The sequence below is a fragment of the Astyanax mexicanus genome, chromosome 12, assembly GCF_023375975.1.
Source record: "Astyanax mexicanus isolate ESR-SI-001 chromosome 12, AstMex3_surface, whole genome shotgun sequence".
Lineage (NCBI taxonomy): Eukaryota > Metazoa > Chordata > Actinopteri > Characiformes > Acestrorhamphidae > Astyanax > Astyanax mexicanus.
In genome coordinates, this window is record NC_064419.1 from 45011034 (window position 1) to 45027804 (window position 16771).

A 16771-nucleotide genomic window follows, 5' to 3' on the forward strand; every position below is an offset into this window, starting at 1 on the left:
GGGCAAAATAGGGTAGTATAGGGGTAAAGGGCAATAGAGTGCATTATAGGTAAGTATTGGGATTTTAGGATAATATATGGAGCAGTATAGGGTAGTATGAGGAGCATAGTGCTATATAGTGCTTTATAGGTAAGTATTTGATATAGGTTAATGTATAGGGCAATATAGGATTGTATAGTTAGTATATGGAGTATAGGGTAGTATAGGGGGTATAGGGCAATCTAGTGAATTATAGTTAAATATTGGGAGTATAGAATAATATATAGGGTAGTATAGGGAGCATAGGGCAATAAAGTGTATTACAGGTAAGTAATGTGAGTATAGGATAATATATAGGGCAATATAGGGTAGTATAGGGGGGTATAGGGCAATAAAGTGTATTATAGGTAAGTACTGGGAGTATAGGATAATATATAGGGCAATATAGGGTAGTATAGGGGGGTACAGGGCAATAAAGTGTATTATAGGCAAGTACTGGGAGTATAGGATAATAAAGGGTAGTATAGGGAGCACAGGGCAATATAGTGTATTATAGGGACGTATTGGGAGTATATGATAATATATAGGGTAGTATAAGGATTTAGGAAGTAGAATATCAAGGTAGTAGTACAGAGCAGTATACTATGCTTGTATTTAGAGTATAGGGTAGTTTGGGGATTATGGGGCAATATATGTAGTATAGGTCAGGATAAGATAGTATATGGGAGTATAAGATTGTATAGGGAGTATATGACAGTAGGCCTGGACAATAATTCGATATCGGTATTTATCGCGATAAGAAATGTTTCAATAACGGTGATATCATTTTTGTGGTATATCGATATGTATTATTTACAGAATCTGTCACGGACAGGCGTTTTACTGGCGTCAGCTCGCCGCACAGCTGAACACAATCAGCCTCCGTAGCTGGACTATCTCTGTGCGTGATGATGTAATCACATAGGCACGTAGCCAGATAGGATAGGCTAGGCTAGGCTAGGCTAGGCTCGGGTCCGCTACGCATCTAAAATGCCTCGCGCTGGAGCCAAACGGAGCCGGGACGAGCGGATCCAAGGCTAAGGTAGGCTCGGTTCGCATCTGAAATGCTCCGCGCTGGAGTGGAACGGAGCGGAACCAAGCCGAGCCTAGCCTAGCCTCGGGTCCGCTCGGTCCGCCCACGGGTCCGCTCGGTCCACCCACGGGTCCGCTCGGTCAGCGGTCAGTCGCGGGTCCTCTTGGCTCCCAGCACGGGACATTTTTGATGCAAAATGAATGCCCCTGCCGCTTCTACAAGTGATCAATTGAAGGAGGGAGGTCTAATTCAGTGGTGAGGATTTGGTTCAACTCTCGAAGGTCTGCTAAACTTCAGTTTGCTGCAAATTGTGCCGGAGAGTGGAGCAGGTTAGCAGCGGTAACATTAAAACATCTAATCTGTTCCACCACCTCAATCAGTTCCACTACATACAATATTTTCCTTATACTGGCTGAATCACTTTTATAGCTTATGTTGTAAGTTATTTAAAGTTTACGAATCCTTTAGGTTTGTTTATTTGACGGGGATATCATGTTCCTTTTATGTTTATAAAGAGTTGTATTTTGGCTGAAGCACTTTTGTAGCTTATATTGTAACTAAGTTATTTATAGTTGATAAAGCCTATAGGTTTGTTTATTTGACGGGAAAATCTTGTTGCTTTTATGTGTATAAAGGCTTCTTGTGTTCTTTATCCTAGTTGAAACACTTTTGTTTTGATCTGTTAAATTTGTTTACAAAAGAATAAGAAGCTCTGCTTCTGTCCTAATTTAAAGTTATTTGTATTGGTAATAGTTATATAGGCTTATGTTTGACAGGGATGTCATGTTTTTATTTTGCTATATGCAAATAAAATTGAGCATTGATTTATCTTGACTATTTTTTATTTCTTAAGTATTATAATGTTTTTGTGAAAGGAGGTTTCAAAGACTTAAATAAAATTTTCAGACAGTAGTAGGTACATATTTCCATTGCAGGGATTCTTCGCAGTTTTCTGTGGCCTTCTAAGTATTTATATCGATATCGAAATTATATCGTATCGACCGAAATTAAGGAATATATCGTGATATGAATTTTGGCCATATCGTCCAGCACTATATGACAGTATATAAAGTATATAGTAGTAAAGGAGTGTAAGGCAATTAAGGAAATAAATGGTAGTACTGGGATTATGAGTTAATACAGGGCAGTATAGGGTATGGAATTTTAGTATAAGGTAGTAGAGTGTAGTATGGTGATTATAGGGAGTAAGGATGTATAAAGCACTATAGGACAAATACATACTCATATGCTCATTTATGGGGTCAAAAGCTGTGCTTTTGTACTTACTACTCTCTCTCACACACACACACACCTGCTAAAATGGCTGTTTGTTTTTGTGTGTGTGTTGCAGGCTAAGCAGTCTTTGGCTACGCTCACTAAGGACGTTCCTAAGCGTCACTCTTTGGCCATGCCCACAGAGGCCGTCGTCAATGGCAACCAGGAGTGGGTGATGCATGCAGAGCTGCCTCTAACAGCAGCCATACGGCAGAGTCAACACAGCCTGTACCACACATTCGACCGACAGGGTACACACACACACACACCCCAACACACACACATACCCCAACACACACACAACCCAACACACAGCCTGTACCACACATTCGACCGACAGGGTACACACACACACACACACACACACACCAACACACACACACCCACACACCCCAACACACACACACCCCAACACACACACACACCCACATACCCCAACACACACACAACCCAACACACAGCCTGTACCACACATTCGACCGACAGGGTACACACACACACACACACACACACCAACACACACACACACACACACCCACACACCCCAACACACACACACCCCAACACACAGCCTGTACCACACATTCGACCGACAGGGTACACACACACACACACACACACCCCAACACACACACACACACACACACCCCAACACACACACACACACACACACCCCAACACACACACACACACACACACCCCAACACACAGCCTGTACCACACATTCGACCGACAGGGTACACACACACACACACACACCCCAACACACACCCACACACCCCAACACACACACACCCCAACACACAGCCTGTACCACACATTCGACCGACAGGGTACACACACACACACACACCCCAACACACACACACACACACACACACACACACCCCAACACACAGCCTGTACCACACATTCGACCGACAGGGTACACACACACACACACACCCCAACACACACACACACACACACACACACACACCCCAACACACCCCCCCCCCCCCCCCCCCAAACACAGCCTGTACCACACATTCGACAGACAGGTTACACACACACACACACACACACACACACACACCCCAACACACACACACACACCAACACACAGCCTGTACCACACATTCGACCGACAGGGTACACACACACCCCAACACACACAATACACATACATACCTTTATATATCCAAATATTAGTAAACACCCCTTCTAATGACCACATTCAGCTACTTTAAGTTGCACCCATTGCTGACAAATATGTGCACCTGCACACACATTACACAGCTTGTGCCGTGCCTGTAGAGAAGTACTGCCATTAGAATAGGACTCTCTGGAGCAGATACACATGAACCTATTGGCAGTATGGCAGGTGTGAGCTGGAGGAGTGTGAACACCTCAGTACTGCTGGTCACTGAATACAGTCTAGTAAATATTACTTGTAAATAATCACAGCTGGGAGTCTCTGTTTATATACTGAGCTTGACTGTGTGTGTGTGTGTGTGTCTGTGCTTCAGTTTTAAAGGCGGCGCCCCCCTGTGTGTGTGACATTGATGGAGTGTGTGTGGCGCACTCCTCGGGCAGTCTGCGGCTCAGCCCCTGTCACTCACGGCAGCCGTCACTCCTGTCGGACGCCTCGGCGCTGGAGGGGGAGCGATCTTCCACACCATCTGAGCTTAACTCGCCTCGACACAGAACACACTCGCTCTGCAACGTGAGAAAACACACACACATACACATTACAACACCACATAACACATTTACATGCCAACTGTCGTGCGACATCAGACTAGTGTTGTGTCCCATGACTTTTGCCAAGTACTATATAAGCTAAAGAGTGCTGCACTGACCTATGGGGATGTGTGTTCCGTCTTAATTTTAGCCTAATGCTGCTGGTCACGATCATTAATAAACTTTAGAACATCACATCACCTTGCCATGAGCATGTTGACCAGTTTTCAGCCTCAGACACAAAGTAACACCTCACAACTTATACAGGTGTGGGTATTCCCAAGCTGTCTTTTATCTTGGGGTAAAAATCGACCTACAGTTATGGTTCTGTTTCCATTGAAAGATTAATTGTAGAACCATAAAAACTGTTATCCAGAACCGACACAATGTATTTTAACCTTTTATTTCTATGTGGGTTCAATCCTCAGTTCTTCGATCTGCCTTAATTGCTAAATTATGGTCGTTTGACAGATTTGAATGGGTTTGGAGACCTGAACTCAAAATGTGACTTTAAATACTACTGTTTGTTCAAAAAAGAAAAAAAATTCCATCACTGCTATTTTTCATGTTTTCCACCTCGGTCTAGCATATACAGTATTTTGCAATATTTGAGTGTTCTTTTCTAATGTTGGATTTTTTCCTTTTGATAAAATGATATATAGTTGTCACAGTGGCCAAACACAAGACAGACAAAGGTGGCTACCACACACATAATTTATTAAATAAGGTATCAGGCTTATAAGAATAGTCAGGGACAGGCAGGGCCAATAACCAAAGGTCCGTATAAGCAAACAACATACTCGTGTGAGCAGGCAATGAGGTCATACACAGGAGATCCAACCTACAGCAATAAGGCAAAGCAAAAAGGGGTAGTCTGAAATACAAAAAGGGTCGGCAACAAAAAAACAAACAGAAATTACAGGGCTACAGGCAAGAAGGGTGGTCGGAGAAGCAAAAGAGCTATAGGAATAGATAAAATACAGCGCAACTTGGGAAAGAAAGCAGGGGCTATTGATACTGGGAAACACAGGTGTGAGCAATCTCAGAAGCATGGTGAGCTGGAACGCTGAAGAGTGGCGTGATCAGGCATGTCTGGAATGTTGAGTGCTGGTGCATCCTGGGAAGTGAAGTCTTTACCATGTGCTTTAGAATCCATGGCAGGCAGACAGACAGTGACAGGACTGACAATAGTAAAAAAGTGTATAAACGACTCTGGAAGCATAAATCACAGACCCCACCTACATATCCCACAGCTTAGCTTTTTATTAGCTTTTATGGAACATGGCAAAAGTCATGGGACACCATACTAGTTTCAGTTTTTTTGCATCAGATTCAAAAGAAAGTAACAACTTTGTGTCTCCATGTCAACTTTTTAGCATAATATTAATATTGCAGTTCATTTTAATCATTCTTCAGTTTCTGGATCAGTTTCTCTGATTTTGCTATTTATAGGTTTATGTTTGAGTAAAATGAACATTGTTGTTTTATTCTATAAAATTTCTCCCAAATTCCAAATAAAAATATTGTCATTTAGAGCATTAATTTACAGAAAATGAGAAATGGCTGAAATATCAAAAAGATGCAAAAATAATGCAAAAAACAAGTTCATATTCATAAAGTTTTAAGAGTTCAGAAATCAATATTTGGTGGAATAAACCTGGTTGGTTTTTAATCACAGTGTTAATGCATCTTGGCATCATGTTCTCCTCCACCAGTCTTACACACTGCTTTTGGATAACTTTATGCTGCTTTACTCCTGGTGCAAACATTCAAGCGGTTCAGCATTGTTGGTTTGATGGCTTGTGATCATCCATCTTCCTCTTGATTATATTCCAGAGATTTTTAATTTGGTAAAATCAAAGAAACTCAATTTTTAAATGCTCTCTTATTTTTTTCCAGAGCTGTATATATATATTTCATGATGAATGGACCGATAGATATGTTCCAATATGTCTTTCTGAGTAATGTTGAGTGTACTGTGTACTTTCTGAAGCCTCTCTGAAGGACCGTTTACAGTAGAACCCTGTAATCATGCAGAAGTTTAGGTAAATTTAGGTAGGTTTAGGTAAATGTGTGGAATTCCCCGTTTTAGAGGTTTAATAACAGAAAAATAAGCTGCAGATTAAAAGCTTAAAAGCTCAGCCGGCTCTTCTCTGATCTGCCGCTTTCTGTCACTGCAGTCTTTAGAGGACCTGGAGGACCAGAAGAGGAGGAAGAAGAAGGAGAAGATGGGTCTGGGCTCGCTGTCGCGTGTCTTCGCCCGAGGGAAGCAGAGGAAGTCTCTGGACCCCGGCCTGTTCGACGGTACCAACACTCCCGACTACTACATAGAGGAGGATGCTGACTGGTGATGCAGCCAGGGAGCCTCTCTGACCCGAGAGTGTGTGTATGCGAGTGTGTATGGGCGAGCGAATGAGTGAGAAAGTGAAAGAACGAGAGAATGAGAGAGAGAGTGGGTGTCGGGTTGAGTCTCAGAGGAGTTGAGTGTGTGTTTTGCTCGTTTTGTTGCTGCTGACTACAAGAGCACAAGCTAACGGCTGTGGATTTGGACTCTCGAGTCGTGAACCCGCCGCTCATCTCCTAACCTCCTCATCCCGCTTCACACTGACACTGACTGATCTCGCTGTGGAAACTTGAAGGACTGCTGGACCTGTAAATAACTCACCCATCGTGCTAAACTCTGTGCTTGTAAATGTCTGTTGTTCTAAATGCCTAATTTTTAATTAATTTAATTTTAACCCAAATGGCCCGTTCCCATTTCTCAGTTCCCATTTCTCATTTCTCATTTGTATGCTCAACCCTTGTTTTTCGAGCGAGAAACTACAAGAGTTCAAGAGTTACAAGGGAGAATAAAAAAAGAAACAGAACAAACCTTTAAAAGTATGAAATGTCGTCGAAAACAAATGAATAAAAAAATAAAAAAATAATAAATAAAAAAGTACTTCATTATGACTAAAGTAGTCTACTAGTGTTTACTATGTAGGTGATCCTTACTGGACTTAAAGAAGGAGAACTCCGGTGTAAAATGTTAAAATTGACTTTTGTTGTAGTAAAATATGATAAAAAGTAGGGGTGGGCAATATTATATCGTATACAATATATCGTGACACAGAAATATCATGGTATTAAAAATCCATATCGTGATAATAGGGCTGTTCTGACTTAAAAGTAGTCTATTATTTACTGTGAAGCTTTAGGTGTATTTATTGTAGAATAGTTTTAGTTTGCAGTTTATATGCATGCACTAAATATTCTGCAATATTTTTTGCTGCATTATATTATTCTATGCTATATTATTTATTTTGCCACATTATGATTATTCTGTTATACTATTATACTATATTCATGAAATTAATTAATTATTTTAGTTTTCCTAAATCGCCAAGTATATCGTTATCGCAAAAATACCCTGAAATATCGTGATATTATTTTAGAGCCATATCGCCCACCCCTAATAAAAAGTACTTAGTAGTGTTCTGAGATCCAGAAATTTTAACAGTTTGTTCAAACACCCTTTAGACTACGTGACTTGGGGCATAATTTGCCCTGATAAATCGCTTTTTCCACCGTTATCCAGCTCAAAGTAGCTCCACTTCCCTTACTAGAATCCGGAGAGCCCTGATATTTAAATCGAGGCATTAATAACTTAATAAGTGCACAAGAAGCTTATTAAACACCACTGTTTATATCCTATAATTCAGCTCCGAGCGCCGCCATCATTGTACTGATAATGACAAAAACATATATATACATAGATTCCACATAGCATAGCAGCCAGCACCAGGACGCAGACTATATGGAATCTATGTATATGTATATACAGGGGTTGGACAATAAAACTGAAACACCTGGTTGTATAACACAATAATTTATTGTGGGGACGGACAGTTCTGGTGGAAACAGGAGAGTTGAGGTGCACATTGAATTCTGCGTGATTTGATCAGCCGCGGTTTTATGTTTTTTTGGATACAATCCGGGTTAGCACCCGAACATCCCTTTCAGACAGCTTCCTCTTACAGCGTCCACAGTTAATCCTGTTGGATGTGGTTGGTTTTTCTTGGTGGTATGCTGACATTACCCTGGATACCGTGGCTCTTGATACATCACAAAGACTTGCTGTCTTGGTCACAGATGCTCCAGCAAGACGTGCACCAACAATTTGTCCTCTTTTGAACTCTGGTATGTCACCCATAATGTTGTGTGCATTGCAATATTTAGAGCAGAACTGTGCTCTTACCCTGCTAATTGAACCTTCACACTCTGCTCTTACTGGTGCAATAATGTGCAATTAATGAAGATTGGACACCAGGCTGCTCCAATTTAGCCATGAAACCTCCCTCACTAAAATGACAGGTGTTTCAGTTTCATTGTCTAACCCCTGTATGCCTGTTATTTTCAGTTCAGTAATGACAGCGCTACAGAAATGTAGGATGTAAACAGTGGTTTTTAATAAGCTTCTTGTGAACTTTTTAAGTTATTAATGCCTCGTTTTAAATGTCAGGGCTCTCCGGATTTTAGCAAGGAGGTGTGGAGCTAATTTGAGCTGGATAACGGTGGAAAAAGTCATTTATCAGGGTACATTATGCCGGGTGTCACCCAGTCTGAAGGGTGTATGGATAAACTGTTAAAATTTCTGGATCTCTGAACGCTGTGGGAGAACGGAGGTGTGCTATTCATCAAAGATAAGAACTTTTTATCATGTTTTACTACAACAAAAGTCATTTTAACATTTTACACTGGAGTTCTCCTTTAAGATACATTTGGGGCATCTTATCTTGTCTTAAATGGGAGAAGAAAGGTTGCTGCATCTTTCCCTAAATCCTCTTTTTTGTATTATTATTTTTTTTATATTTATTTATGCACAATACATCAAACATAGTGAGTAAATGAATATGAAAAAGACATTAAAAAAAACACATTGCAGGAAAAGTACATTTTTTTATGATATGCATTTGAATTTAAGCAAAGAAAATGTGTAAAGGGAAACAAATGAAAAGAAAGGGAAACTTAAAAATGAAAAGAAACTTAAAAAAATTATGCTAAAATGATCAATATTTACATTTGTATTTTTTTAATAAGACAATAAGAGTAGTGCACATATAGATAACAAATAAAAATCATCTACATGTTTTACCTTAGCTAGTTTCTTGTTCAAATTCTCCAATTCCACCTTAAATGATGCAGCAGCACCAGGTGCCAGAATGTAACTGCTGCAGCATTTAAGGTGGAACAGGACAATTAGATGTCTAGCTATCTAAGTATTATTATTGATTTTTCATGCTTGCATTAAAGAAAATGACCATAATGCATTGAAACCACATTAAACTTAAATAGTGCACGGCGTGAACGCACAAATCACACACAGAGGGGGGGGGGGGTAAGTGGTGTAGGGGTGAGGGGTGAAATGGGATTGGGCCGTGTCTGTTGTGCTGTGTGGGTCACTGACCGAGTCTGACCCTGTTGTTAAAGCTCTACTGGCTGAGAAATGGCAGCAACAAGAAACCAGACAGGCATAAAAGATTTAAAGCAAGCACGTCAATATCACACACACACACACACACACACACACACACACACAGCTCTGTACAACTCTAGAGGCATTATTATCCTTAGTCTTTTAATTTAGAGTGGGTTAATATGAGAAATATTACATAAAACAGTAGCAATTACACCAACATGCCAAAAAGTCATGGAACAGCACTATGTAAATTGACCCCTCAGGCAACACCTGTATAAGTATATATAGTATATGAAGTATATATATACTTCAGTTTCTGAATCAGTTTCTTTGGTTTTGCTATTTATAGGTCTATGTTTGAGTAAAATGAACTTTCAGACCTCAATATAATATATATAATAATACAATAATGCAAAGAAAACAAGTTCATATTCATGAAGTTTAAAAGTTCAGAAATCAATATTTGGTGGAATAACCCTGGTGGTTTTAATCACATTTTGTTTCATGCATCTTGGCATCATGTTCTCCTCCACCAGTCTTACACACTGCTTTTGGATAACTTTATGCTACTCACTCCTGGTGAAAAAATTCAAGCAGTTCAGCTTGGTTTGATGGCTTCGATGGCTTGTATCTCGTTCCGACACCTTAGGATCTTGTTTCTTTTTCTTTTTTTTACATAATGGACCATTAGGGGCTTCGTAGTTTGGCAATAGGTAAAAAAAAAAAAAAGTACTAAAGTACCAAAAGAAAATGTACACAGAAAATGCATAATATGAAAAAGCATAAAATAAGGGGGAAAATATAATTTGGGGGAAAAAAAACATATTTCAACAGGGCATCATTGTTCCATCCCCTGATTCAAATAAACCACAGTTAATGCATCTAAACTTTCATAAATTATAAAACAAACTAATTTTAATATCAGACAAAAATTAATAAAAGATGAGTAAATAAAAAAGCAGTTTTTAAAATGTTGAAAGTGTGTAAAATGAAAACATACAATCCATATACTAAGAGAAAAATGGAATTTGGGGGAAAAAATAAACATATTTCGACAGGCCCTCATTATTGCGTCCCCTAATTCCAATAAATCACAGTTATTGTGTCTGAAATTCAAATTTTCATATATCATAAAACAAACAAATTTTAATATCAGACAAAGATAAGTAAAAGATGAGTAAATATGAAAAGCAGTTTTTTTATGGTGAAAGTGAGTAGAATGAAAACTCATACTAAGAGAAAATTTTAATTTGTGAAAAAAAACATATTTTGTTTATTTATTTGTTTATTGTTGCATTCCCTAATTCCAATAAACCACAGTTAATGCGTCTAAACTTCTAAAAAGCATTCTCCCCTTCCAGATTTTTTTTTTCAAGTTTTGATTTTTTTTTTTTTTCGTAAAATAAACTAATTTTAATATCAGACCAAGATAACCTGAGTAAATATAAAAAGCAGTTTTTAAATGATGAAAGTGTGTACAATAAAAACATATAACTCATATACTAAAAGAAAAATGTGAGAGTTTGGGAAAATTATACAGATTTCTATTCATTGCATCCCTTGATTGTTGAATAAATCACAGTTGTTAAGAAAAAATCAGTCTGGAGATTAAAACACTCTAACCATAATATAGTGATTAAATGATTAGAACGCAATAATTCAATTATGCAGAAAATTATGCCATAACATTAACACCACTACTTTTCTTTCTACACTCACTGTCAATTTTAATCTCCAGCTCTCTCCTCTTCAGTCTGGTTGTTGCAAAATCTTAAAATAAAAATTTCCTTCAGTTGTGGGTTATCTCTCAGATATGGTAAAGCTATGATAGATAGATTGTAAGGCAGTGAAGTATGGAATCGCTTACAGGTGGTTTACTAGAGTTTACAGGGTTAATATCACCCACTCGTATCCTTTCAGCGCCTTTTCATGTGGTGTTTTAAAGAAGTCAGTATTGCTATAGTAACAGCAGTCCGTGAGAGGTTTCTCCACAGTCTTGCTGCCAGTTCTACAGGAACGCTCTACACTGCATCTGAAATACACACACTAAACAAGAGCTTTCACTTTATACTGCTGATCCAGGACCAGACCGTTATTCTGACAGCACAAATAACTCTGAAAACTGAAAAAAAAACACTCTACACAGCTACAGAGAGCCTGTATTATTCTCCTCCTCCAGCATCCAGAGGAGTGTCATGGAAACAGCTGCAGAAGAAGGTTTGTGTGAGTGTGAGTGTGAGAGTGAGTGTGAGTGCGTGCAAGAGTGCGTGCGAGAGTGAGTGCGAGAGTGCGTGCGAGAGTGAGTGCGTGAGTGAGTGTGTGAGTGAGAGTGCGTGCGAGAGTGAGTGCGAGAGTGAGTGTGAGTGAGTGTGTGAGTGAGTGCGTGCGAGAGTGCGAGAGAGAGAGTGCGAGAGAGAGAGTGCGAGAGAGAGTGCGAGAGAGAGTGTGTGAGTGAGTGTGTGAGTGAGTGTGTGAGTGAGTGAGTGTGTGCGAGAGAGTGCGCGAGAGTGCGCGAGAGTGTGTGCGAGAGTGAGTGTGTGAGTGAGTGCGTGCGAGAGTGCGAGAGAGAGAGTGCGAGAGAGAGTGTGTGAGTGAGTGTGTGCGAGAGAGTATGCGAGAGTGCAAGAGAGAGAGTGCGAGAGAGAGTGCGAGAGAGAGAGTGAGAGAGAGAGTGAGAGAGAGAGTGAGAGAGAGAGTGAGAGAGAGAGTGTGTGAGTGAGTGTGTGAGTGAGTGTGTGCGAGAGAGTATGCGAGAGAGTGCGTGAGAGTGTTAACAAATATCCCAAATCTCTGATCCTCTGACCTCAGCTTCTTTATTGTATTTTTGCTTTTTTTTATTATTTCTTTTAAAATTCAAGCTAATGTTAAAAAATGTGAAAACAGCACTGAATTAATGCTCAGTTAAATAATCAGGTAGTTTAACTAGTGAAGAACCTCTACATGCTCTATAACTCTGGTCTGGGATCAGCTGCAATTCAGGCTGCGTTCACACAGCAGGTAAAGTGACAAAAATTAGATTTTCCAGCCAAATCTGATGTTTATTTTAGGCTGTTCACACTGTCTTTTTAGATTTTTTGGTATGATCTATGTTCAACATTAGTCTGAACAGGTTTTCTTCTTAACCAGGGCAGTTTAAGGCATTTTGGATCTCTAAGTAGTTTTTTAATTGTAAGTGTAAAAAAAAAAAAAATCTCCAAAAACAGCTCTGGAAAAAATTAGGAGAGCACTTCAGTTTCTGAATCAGTTTCTCTGATTTTGCTATTTATACGTTTATGTTTGAATAAAATGAACATTTTTGTTTTATTCTATAAACTACAGACAACATTCCAAATAAAAATATTGTCATTTAGAGCATTAATATGCATAAACTGAGAAATTGCTGAAATAACAAAACATAGCATAAGCATAAAGTTATCCAAAAGCAGTGTGTAAGACTGGTGGAGGAGAACATGATGCCAATATGCATGAAAACTGTGATTAAAAACCAGGGTTATTCCACCAAAAATTGATTTGCAAACAGTTCAGTTTGGTTTGATGGCTTGTGATCATCCATCTTCCTCTTGATTTATATTTCAGGGGTTTTCAGTTTGGTTAAAGAAACTCATCATTTTTAAGTGGTCTCTTATTTTTTTCCAGAGCTGTATAAGTAATGCAAAAAACACATACAGTAAAAAAGCATAAAATGAGGGGAAACATTTAATTTGGGAGAAATTAAACAAATTTCATAGAGCCCTCAATATTGCATTCGCTGATTCCAATAAGTCACAGTTAATGCTCCTAAACTGAATATCATGCGCTTCGCATGAAGTTTCGGTTTCACTTTCTCGAGTATCACAGGAGCTACATTGCTATAAAAAGTAATTTCTCCACTTGCAAATGTTTTTTTTTTTTGTTTTTGCTTTTTTTACCCTACATATATTTTTCTGATTTTTAAACAAAGATAGGACTTAGAAATATAATGCAAAGCACATTGAGAGAGAAGTAACAGATATGGATATGGATTGTGGATTGTTCACACTGCCACAAGGGTAACACACCTGACGATGCATTACATTTGTTGTCCACTTTTAGCTGCTGTGTGAATGTAGCCATAGACATCTGAATGGCATGGAAACCATCTTCATCGCTATCAGATAATAAAGTATTTTGCCACAACTGGACGAGGCTGAGAGCACTATGCATGTGTGTGTGGATTGGTGTGTGTCCTTTCTGACCTGACCTTTCACCTGGAGGTGCATTATCACAGTCTCTGTGTGTAACTAACAGTAACCCCTGACCTCCTCAACACACCTAACAGTCTGTTGTCAGTGAGTAGAGTAGTGCTGTGTAGAAGTGTGAGTATGTATCTGCTGTATGTGTGAATCCACCAACCTAGGATGGTAAAAAGCTGGTAAACAGAGCTGGTTCTAAATCTAAGACTGGATTTAAAGAGCCTCCCATTGGATGATTACTGTATGGGTGATTGTTATTTAACTCTAACTGATGCAGGGAGTAGCTTCTCATTTCTTAAACAACCATGTGGTTGTGGAAAAGATGTTCATCTGTTTTAGAATGGTCAAATTATTGGCATCAATCAAGCAGAAAAACATCTAAGAAGGTTTCTGAAATACTAAAATCAAGTTAAGAACTGTCCAACACATTATTAAAAAGGGGAAGGACTGGTCCAGCGGTCTAAAGCGCTGCCACTATGATCAGGAGATCACTGGTTCAAATCCTCTTTATGCAGCATGCCATCAGCTGCCGGAGCCCTAAAAGAGCACAACTGGCCTTGCTTGCCCTGGGTGATGTTGATCAGCACAATGCTGCGTCTGTGAGCTGATGTATCAGAACCGAGGCGCTGCGCTTTCCTCCGAGTGTTAGCGCTGTGATGCTGCTCGTCAATGCTGCATCAGCAGCAGTTCAAAAAGAGGTGGAGTCTGACTTCACATGTATCGGAGGAGGCATGTGCTAGTCTTTACTCTCCTGGTGTTGGGGCATCATGAGTGCGTTGGGTAATTGGCCATGTAAATTAAGGAGAAAATGCTAAAATAAATAAATAAAAGGGGGGAAGGACAGTAGGGGAGCATCGTCTTCAAAGAAGGAATGTGTTCGAAAAAAAAATCTTAAATGATAGTGAACAATGATCACTTAAACCTTTGGTGAACTAAATCAAACAGTTGAGAAACAACACTAGAACTCAGGGATATGTTGTTTAATAGTGAAAGTAAGAGCTTTTCCACTCGCACACAATATAGTGAAGGGAACTCAAGGGATTTATGGGACTAAACAGCTGTGAAGCTTTATGAATCAGAGAGTATAACTGGCTAAAACAGCTTCAGACTTAATAAAGCAATGGAAGAAGGTCATGTGGTCTGTTGATAAGTCCATATTTACCCTGTTTTAGAGGTATGGAGCATCAGGGTAGATAGGGAAGAGAGGGGGCTGAAGTCTAGGTTCAGCAACAGTATGTGCTGAAAGAATGAGATCAGCTGACTACTTGAATATACTGAATATAGACCAGGTTATTCCATCAATGGATTTATTTTTCCCTGATGACACGGCCATATTCCAAGATGATAATACCAGGATTCATGGGGCTGGAATTGGGAAAGAGTTCAGGGTTCAGGGAGCATGAGATCATCATTTTCACACATGGATTGAGAGAGAGAGTTCACCACAGAGTCCAGATCTTAACCTCATTGAGAATCTTTGGGATGTGCTGGATGGAGAAGAGCTGCTTTGTGCAGCGGTTGGTCAGACTCTACCATCATCAATGCTGCTGCAAGATCTTGGTGAAAAATTAATGCAACCCAGGAAAGTTATAAATATTGTGACGTTGCAGAAGCGTATCGAAACAATGCTACAGTGAATGTGTGCTGCTATCAAAGCTAAAAGCATTTCAACGTAATATTGGAGTGTGAGACCTTTTTTGGCTGTCCGTGTCCATGAGTATAACGTATCAATAATATAATGATCTAGTGATTGGAACTGAGAACTCAGGAAATCATACTAGTGCATCTCAAAAAATAGAATATCATTAAAAGGTTACTTTATTTCAGTAGTTCAAAATGTGAAATTCTGTAAGATTTTGTGGGAAAACACTGCACTGGCTTGATATAACACAGTGGATCAACACCAGCAGATGACAGACATGTCTCTCCAAACCATCACTGATCATCAGTAAATTTTACATTTCATTTGTAAATTAAGGGATCAGAGTCTGGAGGAAGAGTGGAGAGACACACAGTCCAAACTGCTCGAGGTCTAGTGTGAAGTTTCCACCAATCAGTGATGGTTTGGAGAGACATGTCTGTCATCTGCTGGTGTTGATCCACTGTGTTTTATTATCAAGTCTAAAGTCAGTGCAGTTTTGTTTTCCCACAAAATCTTACAGCACTTCATGCTTCCCTCTGCTACTGACAACTTTTATGGAGATGCGGATTTCATTTTCCAGCAGGACTTGGCACACTGCCCACACTGCCAAAATTGGTCTTATAATATAATATTCTAATTATCTGAATTAGACACTGAATTTTGGGTTTTCATTGGCTGTAAGCCATAATCATCGACAATAAAAGAAATAACCGCTTAAAATAGATCACTCTGTGTGTAATACATCTATATACTATATGAGTTTCACATTTTGAACTGAATTACTGAAATAAAGTAACTTTTCAATAATATTCTAAATTTTTTGAGATGCACTGGTAACTAAAAGTCACTGTGAGTGTGAGCAGCTCAGGACAGGATGTTAACTTTCTGAAAGAGCTGATGGGGGGGGGGGGGGTAAGTAGCAGGAGATAGATTAATACATGCTGCCATCTACTGGAAGCTTTATGTAATTAAGTTGCTTCTAAAACAACTAGTAAGAGCATTAAAAAAAAGAAATTCCATGGATTCAATGGATTCTGTTTTTTCTATGCTGCCACATCATTTTTATATATTCACCTACTGTGATAACTCCACCCATTCACAACAAAGTTATAAGTTAATGTTTAATCCAATTGGAATTATGCAGACAAAACTAAATCTTATTAATAAGGAGATGGTTGTAATTTTGTAATGTTAAAATAATAATTGTAGTGAACCTTTAGATGATATAAAACTAAAAATAAAACAGAGTTCAATAATGTACAATTGTGGCCATTTAAATCTCTGAATTTATTAAAGAGCCACTAAACCCTAAACGATATTTTTTCACTAATAGCTGAAATGTGTTCCTTTAAGAAGTAATAAAACATACCAGTCCTGCTTTAAAGTTTTATAAACCTTTCCTAACCTTTAAA

The 16771-nt window shown here is 39.1% G+C and overlaps 2 protein-coding genes and 1 long non-coding RNA gene across 4 annotated transcripts in view; 2 read left to right on the forward strand and 1 right to left on the reverse strand.

Annotated features, from left to right (window-relative positions):
• kazna (kazrin, periplakin interacting protein a) overlaps positions 1–6798 on the forward strand; it is a 64776-nt gene extending 57978 nt beyond the window's left edge. The window contains exons 7-9 of the mRNA XM_049486074.1: positions 2403–2577; positions 3835–4031; positions 6229–6798. Coding sequence (XP_049342031.1) covers positions 2403–2577; positions 3835–4031; positions 6229–6399 — 543 coding nt within the window. The 3' untranslated portion in view covers positions 6400–6798. The remainder of the gene's footprint in view (positions 1–2402; positions 2578–3834; positions 4032–6228) is intronic.
• The window catches only part of LOC125806157 (uncharacterized), a 437736-nt gene that overhangs the window by 382179 nt on the left and 38786 nt on the right, over positions 1–16771 (forward strand). The window lies entirely within an intron of this gene.
• bcar3 (BCAR3 adaptor protein, NSP family member) overlaps positions 1–16771 on the reverse strand; it is a 476193-nt gene that overhangs the window by 55596 nt on the left and 403826 nt on the right. Inside the window, exon 15 of one of the 2 annotated variants that reach the window (XR_007441435.1) lies at positions 7945–8299. The exons of the other annotated variant lie outside the window; for it this stretch is intronic. The gene's annotated coding sequence lies outside the window, so the exon portion shown is untranslated. Of the gene's footprint in view, positions 1–7944; positions 8300–16771 lie in introns of those variants that run through there. 2 annotated transcript variants of the gene reach the window in all.